Genomic DNA, 18,326 nt, shown 5'->3' on the forward strand with positions numbered 1-18,326 from the left:
TTGAAACTTAAATGTTTCCAAGCAGAGGGGGATGACACAATCAGTTTGTACTTAAAACTGTTTCAATGATATGAGACATCCTTCTGATGAGGGAGGAGGAGGAGAAGTGTGATCTACAAAACACCATAACATCAGAGGACTGGGGCATCCTGCCTCTGTGCGAATCGAGTGTGCCAGGGTAATTCATGAAGAGCAATGCCAGCTGCTGCTTTGTCTACGAAGACTTGCTGAGTTTTAGTTCTTTGCACAAGTTTAGACTGACCATGGTACAAACTAAGGTATACTCTGTATGTTCTTTGGGAACTTTTCCTATGTGTTAATAGTAACTAAAAATGGCACTCTCAAATAAGCCTTGCACTCAGCAGGAGGGACTCATAACAAAAATCTTAAAGAACATCGTGTTCCACTTTTTCTAAGAGGAGAAAATATCTTTTCTAATTCAATTTTTAATGTATTTTATTAAGTATTGTTGCTTCTTTTTTATCTATCACATCACATTAATAACACCAAGTCATACAGCCATCATATTTCTTCCACTAGAGCTCAGGAAACTTTTTTTCTTCTAGAGAAGCTATGATCTGGCTGTGGGTCACACAAACAATTGCTTCTCAGCAATGCTAAAATCTAGTGAATTGACCAGTTATTGTGTGAAGATTTCTTTACAGTATTTCTAATTTCGTCTGTTTGTAGTGACAAAGTCATGAGATAAAGAAAGTTGTTTTATGGTGCTACAGTAATCTGGGCCCTGTGAGGAGTGCAGCCAGTCTGATACAAAGATCAATTTCCAATTGCTTTTAAGTGTAAATTGAAACAAACTGTGGGTTTAGCCAACAGTTGAAAGCTTATTATACAGCAGATGTCATTAATTTTTGTGTTTTTGAAATGACAGATACTTTAGATGAATACTTTGAGTATGAAGCTGAGGAGTTCCTGGTCTCCTTGGCCTTGTTGATCACTGAAGGTCGAACGCCTGAGTATTCAATCAAGGGCAGAACAGAGGGCTTTCATTGCCCACCAGCACAATCCAGTCAGCCACCAACAACTAAGCATGAATGCAGCGACAAAGTGGCTCAGGTATGATGGCACCCATTTCATTTTAAGTGTCCTGGCATGCATCCTTGATACCATGATTAAAGCCAGCTGAGAACCCCACAGTAGGTTCACAGTTAAACAGGAATAACAATTGCTTTCTGTCAGTCCTGCATTTAACGAGTGTGTAATTCAGTATCATACTAATAATAGATCTGTCCTTAAAATGAGAGATTGTTAATCCTTTATCCTTGAACACGAAATTGTGCATGACTACCTGAATGCAGTGCCTACTTGAGTCTTTATTATGCAAATGGGAGCACTATACTTAGCATTCTTGGTCTGGTTTATTGGATTTTTTGTGGTTTTTTTTTTTGAGAAAATGTAGGGTGACTTTGCCTAACTTGCTTTTCCAAGTAGTCTTGAAAAAAACATGAGCACATCAAATCTAGCTAGTTTATTTGGAAGTAAGGTTGGAGCATTGCATCGCTCAACTAAAAGTTTCTAAGTACTACATGAATCTAAGTTATTATTCCTGTAGAAGTTAGCCCACTCTGAGACACAGAGTTTGTAAAGATACTGCTTGAGTATGTCTGTCCAAGAGGATGACTTGCAGAGACAGAAGTACAAGATAGTAAAGCATGGTGGTTGGGGAAATGTATTTTTATGAGCTCTTGTAATTTTCTGCAGAATCTGCTCAAACAGCAACCACAAAAAAATTTGTTAATTATTTTTCATTTAATAGCTCTAGAATCTTATCTCTGATTTGTTGAAATCTGGTTTACAGAATTTGACCCTTTCCATTTTCCCAGTACTTTGGAACATGTTTTTCAAGTAGATTAAAATCTGGCCAGTATTTTTATGGCTTGACTTTTTTTTTTCTTTCCCTCAGTGTCGTCAAGCCAGGCGAACCAGATCTGAGGTTATGCTACTTTGGAAGAACAATATTCCAATCATGGTAGAAGTGATGCTACTTCCAGACTGTTGCTATAGTGATGAAGGGCCCACCACTGAGGGGAATGATTTGAATGATCCTGCAATCAAACAAGATGCATTGCTGTTAGAAAGGTGGATTTTGGAACCAGTTCCTCGACAGTAAGTTGGATATTAGGATTAGCTGACAGTTGCAAAAATTTTATTGTATTAAAATCCTTAAAATAATCAGTTAGTGGTTTTGAATTGGCCCTTTGCCATGAAAGACTATGTAGGAAAACCACTATTTACCAGCAACATCTAAGCGTCTTTTAAACTTAGTCTTCCTGTACTCATACTTTCTGAAGTGCACATTGTGCAATGCAGCGTATGAAATGTTCCTAGCTGAAAAAGGTCATTTTTCTTCATTATTTGTGATATTTAATTGTATAAATTATGTGCATACAACCACAGACTCTGTAATCTTTAAAATGTTGACGAGTTTTATTCAAGATCTGAAAATATCCTGGTTCTCATAGTTCTCTGTGTATACTCTACCCATCATCCATGTGTTTCTCTTAATACATTTTAGGAGTGGAGATCGATTTATTGAAGAGAAGACGCTTTTATTGGCTGTTCGCTCTTTTGTTTTCTTCTCTCAGCTAAGTGCGTGGCTGAGTGTTTCACATGGTGCTGTTCCCCGAAACATTCTGTACAGGTATGTCTGGGATGGGAAAAAGCTTATTTGCTGTTTGCATGTTGTTGCAACTTTTCTTAAAAACATTTCTCCCTCCTGTTTCCCTTCCTGCTTTCAGAAGGTGCCACACTGTGCCAAATTTCCCAGTACTTGGACAGTTGTGTAGGATTTGTAGACTGCGCAAAGTACAGCAGTTGCTGGTGTCTCTAGTGCTTTTTCTTAGACGTTTGAGTTCTGAAGTAGATAATTACTCTTCATTTAGATATTTCTCTAAATGCCCTTCTGTATTGTTTCAGGGTGAGCGCTGCAGATGTGAACCTGCAATGGACATTCTCCCAGACACCAACTGAGCATGTCTTTCCTGTTCCTAATGTTTCTCACAATGTGGCCTTGAGAGTCAGCGTCCAGTCTTTGCCCAGACAATCGAACTACCCAGTTTTGACCTGCAGTATTCACACCAACCTGAGCTATTACGAAAAGCAAATGCAAGAGCATAAGCTACATCAGCGTGGCGATTCCAGTGCAGCACAGCAATGCAGTACCCCTAGTCCACAGCGCTTCTATGGGAAACAGACGTGGACAATGACACCTGAAGGCTTACTTAATGGGAAAAAGACAACTGAATTTACTACATCTATCAGAAATTTAAAACTTTATCCATCTACCGGACTTGGATCTGACTTTGGGGTGTCACGATCTAAAGTTCACTGCTATAATGCTACAGTAGATAAGAAACAGTCTCACGAAAGACCTGTCAGAACTTTTAAATCCTTTTCTCTAGTTGATTCTTGTGTTTCGAATAGTCATTCCTCTCATCCGCCCACAGGAGAAACCAATCCTTTGATAGGGTCTTTACTTCAAGAGCGACAAGAAGTCATTGCAAGGATTGCTCAGCACTTGATTCACTGTGACCCAGCTACTTCACCAGTTGTTGCTGGATGTCCGTTCAACATGCATGAAAACAGCTCAGCTACACCAAAAGCTTTTCAGAGTACTTACGAAGACAAAAACTTGCCAAGAAAAGGCAAGGACACCTCCCCTGTTTCTATTGCCAGCTTAGAGAATGCCATACAAGAAGATGGTGGTGAAGGCAAAACTAGAGCAATGCCGGCGGTCACAGCGCTTGATGCCCGTGTCCCACTGAACCACTGCGGCCGGCAGTCGGCAGGAGAGGGCAATCCCCTGATCGGTTCTCTGCTCCAGGAGCGGCAGGAGGTGATAGCAAGGATTGCCCAACACTTGATTCATTGTGATCCAGCTACTTCTCATGTTGCTGGACGTCCATACAAAGTGCAGGAGACTAGCCCAGTTACTTCAAAAATTTTCCGAAGTACATATGAAGATGAAAATTTGCTGAAGAAAGGCAAGGAACCATCTTCTGTTTCTTTTGCTAAGTCTGATTTTTCTTTGTTAGAAGACAGCAGTAAATCAAGGGCAAAGACACCTGATACTCCTGTCAGTCCTTCTAGGTTTGATGGAGAGTCGAAGACTTCTGTCAAAGTCCAAGCAAGAAGAAAATTGGTTTTAGCAAAACCCAGTGAGGCTGTCCGAAGCGCATGTCATCAGTCTTCAAACAAAACTTCTCATGCATTTACTAACAATCACACATCCTCATCTTCATGTAGTAAAGAAAATAAATCTGAGTTACCAGAAAAATTGGAAATGATACATTCTGGTTGCACACAGAAAGACCAGATAACCAACAGAATTAAGCAGTATTCAGATTTCAGCAGCATTGATGAACAGATTTGCACAAATAAACTTAAAGAAAGAACAGTTGTTAGTGAGAACAACGGCACGGACAGTTTTAACAATTTACAGATAGACAAATGCAGAATACTTGAAGGTACAAAAAAAGCAACTGTGTTGCAGGTATCTGACTCTTCGCTCAAAAATGAGCTCAAGTGTTTAGATAAAGACTCAAAATACCCAAATATTTATGAGCAAAATACTCAGCTCATTAGTATTGAAAATTATTTAAATAAAGACCATGACAGTTTCAAAAACAAAACCAAACAAGATAAAACAAAAACTGCACATGATGAGAATGAAGACCCAATAGGCCTTGATTTCCAGGGCACTTCTCAGAAGAAACCTACAGAAGATGTAGTTAAATGTGAGCGGACAAAGAACCCAGATGTACAGGTAAATGCATCGAGGAAAAGACCAATTCCTGTTGTTGCTCTTAGTCAGCTCGTATTCTATATGTGATAAAGACCAACATGAAGAGCGATTTAGGTCTGACTTCGTAGGAAGCAGCATGTTAGTATTGCCATTCTGGTCTGAAGTAACATTTGGCCAGTAGTGCCTCCCCCATGTCTTCTTAATTATGTTTCACACTGAGAAGAACATTGTCTTATGCTACTCATGGCAACAGCATTAGGAACAGTGGTTTCCATAGGCAGTTAGGCATCCTGTTGTCTTACACATATACCAGTGTCTGAATGTGCTGTGTGATCTTGAGGTGAGCAGCTCGTGTGACTGCACACTGAGTTGAAGGGAGTTTATACTGAATAGTTCATAGTATGCTAGTGCGATGCAGTTACCTGGTTCGTAAGTCCTCTGCATTACAGCAAACAAAGTATCACCATGACAGGCCACTGAAATATCCCACTGGTATCCTGAGTAAATTTTTTTTCTGACAGAAAGCACCACCTCTAAAACACGCAAATATATGGCGGAAACATAATTTTCGATCCTTGGATGGAACTTCAACCAAGGCTTTTCATCCCAGAACTGGATTGCCTCTGCTTTCAAGTCCTGTAAGTTATTGTTGAAATTATAACTTCCCTTTTAAATGAGAAAAGAAGTATTTGATTCTCTTAATGTGTGTATTGTAGAAAATTTGACAGATGACATAGGTGAAGTGTGTGTGTTTGCTTTCAGTGTCAAAGTTAATACTCTTGCATGTGGAAATTTGAGAGTTAATATATATCTGAGAGTTGAGATCCTACCAAGGTTAACAAAAGGTGACATTAGAAAATTCTATGGCAAAAATATGCTTTGATGCTATTTTAGAGCACAAAAGAAAGCATTTTAAAGACTAGTGGTTTAAGTGCAAGCTAAGATATTTTGTCATTTAAGAGCTTTTTTGTAAGTTATTAATACCTGATTGCCTATTATTCCAAAGCTTTTGTTTCTGTGAGCAGTTTGTACCATATACTCTTCAGCAATCAGATGTCATTGAATGACTCAGTGATACAAAGCTGCTGTGATAAGACAGAAAGACATTGGAGAAGTGTTAAAATTCTTGATAGATTGTTGGGAGTTTTAAAGAAAAAGGCAGTCCCAGTTAAAACTACTGAAGTAATAGTCTTCTGTAATAAATACATGATATTTTTTCATTCTTCAGAGCTTGTAAATGCTGTCATATTTTTAGGGAAATTGGATGGAAATTGTTAGAGCCTGTTCATTAGTAATGCTCTGTGCCATTCCAAAGACAAGTCAGCCTCTTGAATGAGTCTAAGTACTTTCTTTTAATCAGAATTTACAGTCTTTAATGCTTTTAGAATTTTCTTCACTAAATTTACAATGTATAGAAATGGCTTTCTTCTGCTCTGTTTTTATAATTTTGTAATGTCATGAAAATTCTTTGCAAACTTGAGCTTACTTGGGGAAAATTGTTCTTACTGGCATTACAGTTCTCAAATTAACATCTTCGTTTCCTCCTGAGGTTCCTCAAAGGAAAACTCAGTCTGGGTGCTTTGATCTGGATTCATCACTGCTGCAGTTGAAGTGTCTGTCTGGAAGAAGGTATGTTTTATTTACCAGAAACATCAAGAATTCTGGGGGAGACATAATGTATACAACAGCAAAGCATATTATCAAAGACAGAACATGGGTGCCTTTCAAAAGACTCTTTATTTTGAAAAAAGGCTTGGCAGCTGAGTTACCCCAGGGGTCTCCAAGTTAGCACAGCTAATCATGGGTTGAGAACTGCTGCTGGGGACAAACTATGTCCTGGGTAGGGGCAGGTATGCTGGAAGATACACTTGATTTTTCAAACAGAAAAATACAGTAATTGTTGTTTCTTTTTCAAATCACTGTTATTTTTGTGTTGCGTTTTGTTCTTAGCGTTGTTCAGAGAACTTAACTTTTAAAAGGGACCGGCCATGAGCCTTTATACATGAATCCATGTAACATAAACAGCTCTTAGTACGGTCATTTGGTATTGGAAACATCAGGATATGAGGCAAAAATATTTACATACAAAAGAAAATTATTTGATACTTGGTTCCTGCTCATGGAGTTAATGAACAACCTAAACTTTTATTGTCTTTATCCCTTGTAATGTAAAACTTGTCATTTTCTCGGTATTTTTTCAGTTAACTAGAAAATGCTTTGCTTAAATATTAACAGACAATATTCAACTGTTATTTCTTTAGGACAACATTTTCTAATGCAGTAAGTAACTGGTTCTTTCTAGAGCTGTTTATACCCAGAAGACAAAAGCAAATGTTTATCCTTTATATTTACTCTGTTTTCTTTTTTTAATAGCCCACAACAATGTATAAACAGAGACAGTGATCCAGAGAGCCATGGAAAACCATTTCTGAGTTCTAGTGCTCCACCAGTAACAAGTCTTAGCCTTCTGGGAAACTTTGAGGTATTGCATATTCTCTAGGATTTTTGTGGTATTTTTAGTATTCTTCTGTACTGCTTTTAAAAGTGCATTACTGTGAATAATTCTGACCTGATTACAATGTAAAAGTTCGTCATTAAATCAAATAAAATGTGTTTTGATTTCCAACTTTAAAGGCACATATTTCATGCCCCTAATATTATCTGTCTCAAAGATTCACATAAACCAACTTGCTTATATCTTTCATTTCCCGCTATGGTCAAGTTAGGAGGTGTTCTGTTGACTTAAATGCGATTCAGCAACCTGCAATTGTTCATGTTTATAGTGTATAAACCTATACAATGTATGTGTATATAAATTTTTTAAAAAATATATAATATGTGTGTATATATATTAAATATATATAAATAAAATGTAAATCCTTTTTTCTTTGTGTATATATATTTTCACTCTTAGTTTATTTAATATGTCACAAAAGCTTTGATAAATCACTGTAGTAAACAGAGTGTATTTGAATTGTAGCCTCCAACTTTTCACTTCATCTAGCTTATCAAATAACAACTAATAGCTGGTAAATTAATGAGTTGCATCCTACTCCATATTTGTGAAATATGGACTGAATATGTTGAGGGAAGTTACAGACTGTAGATTATTTTTTTTTCCAGATATTCAACGAAAATTGTGCATAGATCTTGCTGCAATAAAATTATCTGTGGGCTTTTGCACCAGTTTCAGTAGTACGAAGCTTTCTCTTAAACCACAGTCATCTTGCTGAATGTTCCATTGTTCATAATAATTTTTGCCTCCATGTTGATTTTTGGCAGGCCACCTTACAGAAGACCCAAGTTTTTACATAAACTGGTTTCCTTGTTTGTTGCTTAATTTTCCTATATGAGCTGGTGTTCCCAACCTAAGCTGTGTGTTGTTCAACCTAAGCTGTTTTGTTTTTCAGGAATCTGTCCTAAATTTTCGTTTAGACCCACTCGGCGTCGTGGAGGGTTTCACAGCAGAAGTGGGAGCAAGTGGAATCTTTTGTCCCACACACATGACTCTGCCAGTTGAAGTGTCATTCTACAGCGTTTCAGATGATAATGCACCCTCTCCTTACATGGTAAGTGTGTGGTTGCATTTGTTTTAAATAAATTCTCATAGATGGAGATAAAGAACAAGAGCTCAGTGCGTGGAGGGCTTCAGGAAGTGGGGATTTGCAGAGACCCGAGTTATTTTCACCTGCTTATGATGAGTTCTCCTGTCCCTTCTTCCTTTCTCTAACTAGTTATTTTCCTCCCATTGCTCTGCCCCACCATCCATCTGCTCTTATCTTGGGACACTGAGTGTATTTGTCTCCCTCCACACTGGAGTGATCAACCCCCACCACCTCTCTTTATCCATCTAACTTAAAATAGGCAGTGAGGGAATAGCTGGACTTAACAGGATCTGTTTTGTTGTCCCAACAAGCAGCTGCCGTGGGCAACCAAACACTCTGACAGCAAGTGCTGTAGGTGCAGGACAAGGTACAATTGCTGATGGAGACCTTAGACTCGGAAGTTATTCATCCCTTTATTTTAAAGAAAATATTGTTTGAGCTGCTGTGATGCATGGTACTCTCACAAGCTGCATGGTTCACACCGACATGGTGGTTGTGCTCTCGCTATCTGTGCTAATTCTGTTCCCCATTTCTCCAGTGACAGCATGGTTTTTGGATGTCTGAAGCGCTTCTTTGTAAAAAGCAAAAGATGTCTTGTATGCTAGCATTGAATCAGATGACTTAGGCTTGATCTGAGTCCCTGTTAAGGCACCTCTGTGTTACCTGGGTGACAGATCTAGTTTTTTAAGAGGTTCTCATATGTCTATGTCTGTCTATAATATGGTGAATAGTCTGTTTTGAACATGTAGCTAAAGCATGTATCATATGATTATCCTAATATTTAAATGAAATGGCTTTGTGAGTTAAGTTTGAATAATAGAATTTAAACTTGAGTATGTCTTGTCTTAACCACTGCAAAGAAGTATCTATTGTTTTGCTTTCATCTTTCTAGATGATTTCATTTGATTTTCCAGGAGGTGAAGGGATTCTGATGTTCCTCAAATGGTTAAAGTAGCATTGGTTGTTTTTCTAGCTGGTTTCATTGTTTCAGGCTTTTTCACATGCTCTAAACATGCTATTATGGCTGAGTCTCCCAGGATTAATACAACATGGGTATAGTGCTTCATCATCAGAAACATTGTTTCTCTTTGTATAGCTAGTTTTTCTGCCTTTTTTTGTTGTTTTGTTGGTTGGGTTTGGTTTTTTGTTGTTGTTGTTGTTTTGGTGTTGTTGCTGTTAAGTCCAGTGTAGTGGGGTACAACAGTTGTCCACTGCAGGTTGATCAAGCGTGTGCTCTTGGCAGTACCCTAGGGGTGGCCTCAGCAATGGTACAGTGCCCTGTGGGACGCTCAATCACAGCTGGTACAAAAGCAGATGTCCTTGTTGCTAAAGTTTGGATAAGAATGAAAGACTAAGTGCTTCTGCTGCCTTTGAAAAGCAGAAACTAGTTCTGTGAGACTTGGAGTATTATTAGTGTGATTATAGTTGATATAAAAATTGAAAGGAGGAGGCAAATCTTCCAAGCTGTTCTTCTTCCAAACTTGCAAGCTGTTTAAAAAAAAAAAAAAGCTCTATCTCACCATAGCTCCCTGGCTGCTAGTTTGAAGATGTGAAAGCTTGGATCTTGTTTCAAGAGGAGAACATACCTTTTGTTGTTACCAGCCAAAGTATCTGTAAGGCCCCCACTATTGATTTTTAACTGCATCTTAATGCATTGTCTTCTCTGTTTTTAGTTTTTATATATTACTGGTTGGTTTTTGCATAAATACTGTTACATGAATTTACATTTACAATTACATTTTGAGTTGTTTGTATCTCTCCCTGTGAACTAAATGTGTGTCTTTTTTTCCCTAGGGTGTGATTACTTTAGAGTCCCTTGGTAAAAGGGGTTATCGGGTACCGCCTTCAGGAACAATACAAGTGGTACGTACTCAGCAGATACGGGTGCTCAGGAAAGTCATGCAGAGGAGATGAGGTTATTGGAGATGAGCATGAAGCTAGCAGTGGAAATGTGCATCTCTGTAGGTACTGTAGTTATCCAAAGGAGCAATCTGTGTGGAATTTGTGGGACAAAAAAAGACTCCCAAACTTTGAACCCATCTGTGCTGTGAAGAGACTTAAAATCAGATACTGAAGATTCAAAATAGTTGGGGACTCTGTGGCTTTGCAGAATTATTTACACTACAGTCCAAATTCTGACATCCTCCTAAAGGGATTAAGATCAAATGCTCAGTTGTATCTAAATTTTGTAAAATCTTAACATGACCTATTTTTTCATAACAAAATCAGAAAGTATATCACAGTCATTAATTAGAACCAACAATCTGCCTCTTTCTCTTAAGAACCCAGTCCTGAGGAACACATTGGTAATTTCAGGTTTCAAAGCTGAGCCCACCACTGTGATTCTTGTGAGCATATTGTGTCCAGAAAAGCGTAGACAATAAGATGACTGAAAAAATAAACAAAAGTGGGAATGTAGATTAGCCAAGTAATAGTAGTCATGTACTAGTGCTTCTTTCAGATGAAGTTGCATATAGTATTTTATTTAAAAATGGGAGTTGCTAGTAGCTGATGTGTTGAAAAACAGAAAAACTGGACAATAGTTTTATGTAAATGTTTCTGTATGGCATGGAAAAAAGTGCATAGAGGATGGTGACTATTTTAGCAGGTGGAGTTTTTTTTGTTCTAAATTTATCTCTAAAGAGTATTGTACTGAACTGTTTGTCTTTTCAGACCTTATTTAACCCTAACAAAACTGTGGTGAAGATGTTTGTGGTGATCTATGACTTGAGAGAAATGCCAGCTAATCATCAAACATTCCTACGGCAGAGAACTTTTTCTGTTCCCGTCAGACGAGAAGTCAAGAGAAATACCAATAAAGAAAATAGTCAGCAGACTGAAGAAAGGCTACTACGCTACCTCATACATCTGAGGTAAGCTCCTCAGAGTTAAAAGAAACTGAAACACAACAAAACAAAAAACTAACCCAAACCAAACAAACAGAAACACAAAACCCCCCAAGTGCCTGCCAAAATTGATGCCATGATTTCTTTCCCAGCCAGCCTTTCTGTATGCAGACATATTTTTTAAAAAGAATGCTTTTAATTTGGTCTTTAAACTGGACAGCAGAGGAAGAAGAGTTAATAATTAATTTGGATTCTGCATGGGAGAAACCAAGTTAAAATATAAAGCTCTTTCTTGGCATTAAAGTATTTTGAATAGCCTTGTAAGGGCTGGTTCTTTTCTTAGCAAGAGAAATTTGGTTCTGGCTGGATCAATGTACTTTGGTTTAGGATACAGGGAATAGTGAATGTGGATGTTACATGGGCAAAACCAAAGCTAAAGATCAATATAGAGAAGGTGCCCAGTGTTCTACACACATGCCTCTTCACCAGAATCGCTTGTACGGTGAAAAGTGTTCTGAGTTAGTCCAAAAAATGCAGTGTTTAGTGGTAAAAATGTAAACACCTGTTTCATGAGGCAGTATTGCCAATAATGCCTTTCACTTTATAAAATATTCACACCATCTTCCTTAAATGATTTACAAAGCATTGCCTGAAACCAGAAACTATGCTGCTGCTCTTGGGATGAGTTTGAAACAAAGGAGGAGTGGTGGATATACTGTGTCCTCCTGCAGTTGGCAGACTTTTGCCTGCCTTATTGTAGTAAACAAAGGACACAGGTGCAGACTCATTGCAGAGCTTGGAAACCAAATGGTGCCTGATGTTCTGAAGCAACCAAGCAGAAGAAAATAAAATGTTTTACACTTTTTCCTTTAACTTCTTGTAGAATTATTTCTGATACATACTGTTTTCCCTGTTTAGTGGCATTGATTTCTACCCAGCAGACCTCTGAAACACAACTTTGTCAAGAGCAGTGATTCCAGGCCAAACTTTCCCATTAATTTAAAGTTGACAGTCATAAAAAATGCGTTGGTTTACTGGAGTGTGAAAATAGCATCATGATGAGGTTGTTGAACTGTATTTTCATTCCGAATTCTAGGCTGAATCGAAATTCATCTTTTCAGGCCACACTAACTTGCCGTGTCTAACTTAACCACCTTCTAAAAATTTCTTTTGGGGTATGCTCTGAAAAAGAGTGGATAGCCCAAATGAAAGGCTCTATTCACATGTAATGCTGATCTAACTGATGCAGAGGAACTGGAGACAGGCATCAGCTGCAGAAGTGGGCAAAAAATATCCATGGCCCACTGGGTCTGGCATACAGGCATGAAGAATAGTAGACTTGTGTCTCCTCTTAGTTTCTACTTTCATGTAGTTTGTCAATTTGTTGTAGACAGACCCAGTAATTAATTCTATTTGAAGGCAAACTTGCTTTTTTCTCTGTTGTCTTTTATAGCTGGAAGTCTTCTTTCATGAGCTTCCTATTTCTGATACCTGCTGAGAGACAGAAAAGTAGCAGATCTGATGCTTCTAGTTTTGATATACCTGCACAATTAAGCTCAGCTTTCAGACCTGTGGTAGGGATCAACTCACGGATTTATAACGTGTAATTGGAAATGCATCCTGTTCTGGCTGGAAAAACAAACTGATAATGGCAATGCTCAGCTGCTTACTTTGGAAAGTGAATACCTGCAGAGTATGCCAGAAGTTTTTTTGCGTCAGAGATAAAGCCAAACAGCGAGTCCTTTCTCATAATGGAAAAAGTGCAAAACTCCTTGATATATTACAGTAGTTTATGTTGATCTCTCTTGTGGTTTATTAAACAGAGTCCTTCAGATTTTACAAAAGACTTAGTTGTCAAATTTAGTAGCCTCCTTTAATAAAGATGTATTTTAATTAGGAGACCTTAAAAAGTGTTAGCAGTATATTAATTCATATATAAATTGGTTTTAGAACTTAGTTTTTAGAAGCAGAAATGTTTCTTCAAACCCATTTTGCTGAAAGCTTGTATACAAACCTAAAAAAGATAAACTATTAAGATATTTATTACTCAGTTGAGCTTAGCACAGCCTTTCAGTTTTAGTTGCAGTACTTATTGAAAACAAGCATCTTAAGCTTACGTGTTGAGATTTTGCTCAAAACCTCAAATGAAGTCACCACCAGTAAGCTGCATTGTGGTCACATCTTCTTGTGAGGCCTTAATCATAGTTGTCAGCACTCAAATTATGAAAGCTTCTTTTCAAGTGGTAAGTCAGCAAAAATGCTTGCATAGGTCTGGAACTTAACATTGTCAGCCAGATTTTCTACAGCACTCTTTGGAAACGTCAGATTTATTGGTATGTAGTTTTGTATGTTTGAGATACTGTTTAGTTTGCCATTAGACTGGATTTGCACCTATAGCTACAGTATTAAGGTATAAAATGTAGCTTGTGTGAACAGCAGAGTTGTGTTCATTCTGAGAAAATCCAGAGTTGCACCCGCGGTTTAAGTTGTTTCTTGAAGGTGCTTAGGGGTAAATTTTTTGTTGTGTGTGAAGCAATGATTTTTGCATTGTAATTAAATCTACATGAGTATAAGTGCTGTGAGTCCAGCTCTACTTATACCTTGTTTCTGCCCAGTGTTGCGAGGGTGGCGACAATCTCTTGGTTTCTAGGTCACATTCTGGCACCCCTATAAAAGGCAATTAAACAATTAACCTGCCCACAGCTCAGCATTCTTCCAGTTTTTAAAGCTTGGTCAACAGCTTTACTTACTGACATATTGCCTCTTTGAATTGCATGGAGCATAACCATTGGGGCTTATCAGGGGTTGCTACTGAAGGCTAGGTGGAGGGCAAGCTTGAAACTGGTTGTTAAAAATTGTGATTACTCAAGGTGTTGAGAAACTTTAAAAATATTTTCTTAATGTGGCATATGATATATTTATTAGTGGAAGCTGAAGATTCCTGCTATTACCAATTTACTGGTTGCTTTTTGATCTTCCTGATCTCAGCATTTTTGCCTGAGCTAGAAATTTGTATCCATGTCCTAATGATTTTACTTACAGATTTTATGGATTGTTATAGACTTTTCCACTTGCAAAATGTGTCTTACTTATACGCTTTGGGGTTTTTTTGGGTTTTTTTTTTTTTTTTTGTTTTTTTTTGTGATCATCCTGTTTCTGTGGCTTACACTGTTCCTTGTGAATTTTTGATGGCCTACAGAATACATATAGGGGTTTTGTGGTTGTATTTGTAACTTCTTCAGTAATGTTTACTGCTTTCTTTCTTCTACCACACTTCCTAGCTCATCTGCCATTTGTGTATTTAAGCTTTCCTGTAATTGTCTATTGTTAGTGTTCCTAGGGCACCACCTGTCAGAGACCTCTGTTGTGTTTTCTTCATGCCTTTACACAAAATGACTGGAGCTGCCACAGCTCTGAAGCCAGTGCCATGGTGTCCACTCCATCACTGCCTTGTAAGGATGTATGTAATAGTTGTCATCATTAGTCCAGTCAATGTATTTCCATGTAGGAAAAGCAACACCTCTAAATCCCAGTTACTACAATAAAAATTTCTCAAAGAAAAATAGGAAGTGGTGGAAGCAGAGATGAGAAGAGTCCCCTGAACTCTGTTGCTGTTTCCCACTCATCCTTCTTCAACCTTTGTGAAATGTTGTGCTTGGAAGAGCCATGTTACAGGGAACTGTTATTTACCTGGCAAATGAGTCTTGCAGGATTCTCACTAATAGAAATGGTAAACATCAGAAGTTTAAAAATAGACCTTGTTAATTATTTTCTGATAGATCTAGGTGTAAAATGGAAATTAAGCTCTGCTTTATGATGGTGCTTTTGATAACTAGACCTATCTATTATATATGAATTAATTACAATCATACCTTTGCTGCAAAAGATATTTCAATAATTTTTTTTTTTCATTTTAAAACGTCTTAGGAGCTATATGCTGAATATAACTTATTTGTGGTGTTCACTTTGTCCCTTGCATCTTTCACTCTTCCTTCTTGTGCTCTTCTCCAGAGTCTTAAGATAGAATCTTCTTCCCTTTGCCTACCAGGTAAAGGGTTTTCACACTGACAGCACTGAGCAAATAAATAGTGATGGATGAGAGCTCTGTGGGAGCCCATAGGAGCAGTCTGCTGGGCCCTGCCACATTTAATGCCTTTCACAGCTGTATCTAGGAGAGCAGAATTTTCCTTTGTCTGGTTGTGGGGATGACTGCAGGCTATTCTGTGTCACCAGTCTGAATGAGACAGTGGCACAGAATTACTTTTCCAACTTGCCCCAGAGGATGAAACTTTGACGGGTCTTCTGTAGTTGTCTGTCTGTCTCCTGCCTCTCAGAGTTTCAGTCTGATTATGGTAAGGTTTATTCTAGAAATACTACTTTTGCTTCAAAGGGGTCAATAAAGAAATACTTATTAAAAATCTGTGCAAATTGTAACACGTGGTAATAGTGTGCACTGCTCTCTCAGCATTTGTGATGGTATCATTTTGTCATCACAGTAGCAGTAGCTTTTCTGTTTCTATTACATTAGCAATAGCTTTGCTCCCTTACCGTGGCAGAGTGATAGTGTCGTTAAGTTCAATTGTCATAAGAAATGCTGCTTAGACTCTCCTGCCTTTCCTGGTTGAGGGAAGGAAATTATGGAGTTCTGCCAGAGGAAGACTATAGAATAGAGTGCTCTGAAATGCAGATCTCGTCTCTCTATATAGAGTTGTTAAACCTCAGGGAAAGTGGATCTGGCACATTCCTGGCAGGTTTGGAGGACCTGAATTAAGCTGTTTAGCTGCAGAACAAAAAATAAATGAGCCCAGGAATTGGCTGCTGTTTAAGTTGGTGATGGGGCCAGTGAACTGTAGTCTCTTTGAAATAGCTCTGTATTCAGTGTGGAAGCCTTTTTTTCTGTCTGCCTACAGAGATCCTCATACCGACTGCTTCTCCAGTTGGACTTAAATTTGGCGTGTGGTATAAGCAGTGGTGAACTTGCTGGTACAATCATGAAGATAGCAGTGAAATCTGCCTGTGTGATAGCTAGCACTAAAATATATATTTGATATGTCTAATATGCCTTTGTTGATATTTGAACCGTGCCTTTTGTGTATGCTTCAGGCATCCTTTGGGTATTTTCAGGATTGCTCACTGAAGATCACTTTTGGCCTTCTAGATTGCTCAGAATTTTAATCTTCAGTATACATAACAGCAGCATCATCTTCAGATATTCCATGCCACTTCCAAAGCTGTGCACTACATTGGTGATTAGGAACAGAACCTTTAAAAATCAAAGTAGATTGAAAATGTTAGGTTGTTCTTTCATTTTAACTGACTAATTTTGTATTGTTCAAATGTTTTGGTTTTTTTTTTTGAGGAATGTATTTAATTCAGTAATATTTAATCTTTTGATTTAGATAATACAGATATTTGTGTATTTTCAGGTTCCAGAGTTCTAAATCTGGAAAGATCTACCTCCACAGAGATGTAAGGCTCCTGTTCTCCCGGAAATCCATGGAAGTTGATAGCGGCGCTGCATATGAACTCAAATCCTACACTGAATCTCCAACAAATCCTCAGTTTTCACCAAGATGCTAGCAAACAATGGCAAACTATAGTATTTGTTTTACTGTTGATTACTCCTTACAAGCGAAGATCAGTAGAGACGACAGTATAAAGTTAAGTCTGTAAAGGAATGAAAATAGCGCTCGAGAGAAGGTTCTTCTGTGATCCTGGACCAGTTTTTAAAAGGTTTCTGGAATGAGCTTTGTGTATTCCAAGTAGACTGGAAACATACTTAAATCTAATCTTTTTGTACTGTTTAAAACCACTTCATTGGATGTGTTGCAATAGCAAATTCCCAAGTTAGTTTAGTGTTTACACTTTTTATTTTATTTTTCAGTTATTTAATATTTAATGTTTCATTTAATACTCAAGTGATGTTTGTCTTTAGTGTTCTAATGTAGCATAAATCCTATGTAAAGTCATACTATGTATTTTTGGCATTAATATTGAAATCTGAAATATATACAGATGTCTTTAATCTGTGTGATGTTTTAAGTGATATTCATTTAAGTTATTGAAAGTGGGGACAACAGGTGAATTTCCACAACATTTCATACTATGCAAGCATTTAGCTTTCTTCTTTTTTTTTTCCCCTCTTTAATGGCACCTTTTTCCTTTTTTTCTTCAGATGCAGAGTTAATCTCACAAACACAGTGCAGATTCTTTATGTACTTACTCATGCATTCAGATCATTGGTTCAATTCATGTGTTTCTCCCTCAGTTTCTTTCTTTCCTTAAGGGCCACTTTAATTTTGCTTTCTGTTATTAGTTTTTCTCACATAAAATTCGTGCCCTCCCCCATTTGATTTCTCAGATTGTGTTAAAGGATGTACTGTACAAACAAATTAGTATTTATACCTTAAATATATGCAAAAGCTATGAAACTTGTACTTTTTGTTTTATTTTTAGATGAGGATCTTCATGTAATCCTAAGTATTTTTAATAGGTAAATTGCATTTAGGCCACTAGGTGGCCATAAGTTTTACTAGAAATGCTACAGTTGGCATATAAATATTTTCCAATACATATGTGTATTCCTAAAACAAAAGACAGTCAGATAAACAGTTTATGCTGAGTGTTAAACTGTGTAACTGAGAGAAATAAAGCTAGAAGCATTTGATTACAATTGAGGTATATATTTAATAATGAAAATGAAGCGTTAACAGTGTTTGCCAAAGGTCTCGGGAGTTGTCTCAAATGTCTTACCTCAATTCATATGTTTTTATTTACATTGCTGTAGGTTTTGAGTGTCAGTAACATGAAAGGTGACCTTCAGATGTGGGAGTATAACATGCTTATCTGATGAAGACTCTGGAGAAAGAATGAATGTGCATCTTGTATATTCAGCACTGCCCTTAGATGAAAATTCACTGTATCATGAAATCTCCAGGAAGTCTGCCAGGGAAAGTAAGGGAGACCAGACTTTCCAGATGATACTTATCAGCTGTCTTGTATGTTCAAATGGCTGTTGCTGCAAAAGGGCAAAGCTCAGCTATTACTGAGTCCATTCTCCACTTCAGCAGTATTTTCCCCTCCATTAATGCTAGGTTTACGAAGGTCAGCTAG

General features: G+C 37.6%; 1 protein-coding gene across 1 annotated transcript; it reads left to right on the forward strand.

Moving 5' to 3' along the window:
• Positions 1–895: 895 nt before the first annotated feature.
• FAM214A (family with sequence similarity 214, member A) lies at positions 896–17,886 on the forward strand. Its single transcript, XM_008949089.1, has 12 exons — positions 896–1,074; positions 1,922–2,124; positions 2,534–2,659; positions 2,935–3,511; positions 3,854–4,783; positions 5,284–5,400; positions 6,312–6,391; positions 7,136–7,244; positions 8,173–8,331; positions 10,162–10,230; positions 11,041–11,240; positions 16,640–17,886. The coding sequence occupies exons 2-12, from the start codon at positions 1,955–1,957 to the stop codon at positions 16,791–16,793; spliced, it is 2,691 nt and encodes an 896-aa protein (XP_008947337.1). The 5' UTR covers positions 896–1,074; positions 1,922–1,954; the 3' UTR covers positions 16,794–17,886.
• The last annotated feature ends 440 nt before the right edge of the window (positions 17,887–18,326 follow it).

The sequence above is a fragment of the Merops nubicus genome, unplaced genomic scaffold, assembly GCF_000691845.1.
Source record: "Merops nubicus isolate BGI_N331 unplaced genomic scaffold, ASM69184v1 scaffold19661, whole genome shotgun sequence".
NCBI classification, from domain to species: domain Eukaryota; kingdom Metazoa; phylum Chordata; class Aves; order Coraciiformes; family Meropidae; genus Merops; species Merops nubicus.

What these genes read in the sequence shown, in the direction of transcription:
- FAM214A (XM_008949089.1), top strand. Translation starts at nt 1,955, where the DNA reads ATGCTACTTTGGAAGAACAATATTCCAATCATGGTAGAAGTGATGCTA. An exon ending in CCCCGAAACATTCTGTACAG is followed by an intron (nt 2,660 to 2,934) that starts GTATGTCTGGGA and finishes GTATTGTTTCAG; the next exon opens with GGTGAGCGCTGCAGATGTGA. An exon ending in TGCCTCTGCTTTCAAGTCCT is followed by an intron (nt 5,401 to 6,311) that starts GTAAGTTATTGT and finishes TTTCCTCCTGAG; the next exon opens with GTTCCTCAAAGGAAAACTCA.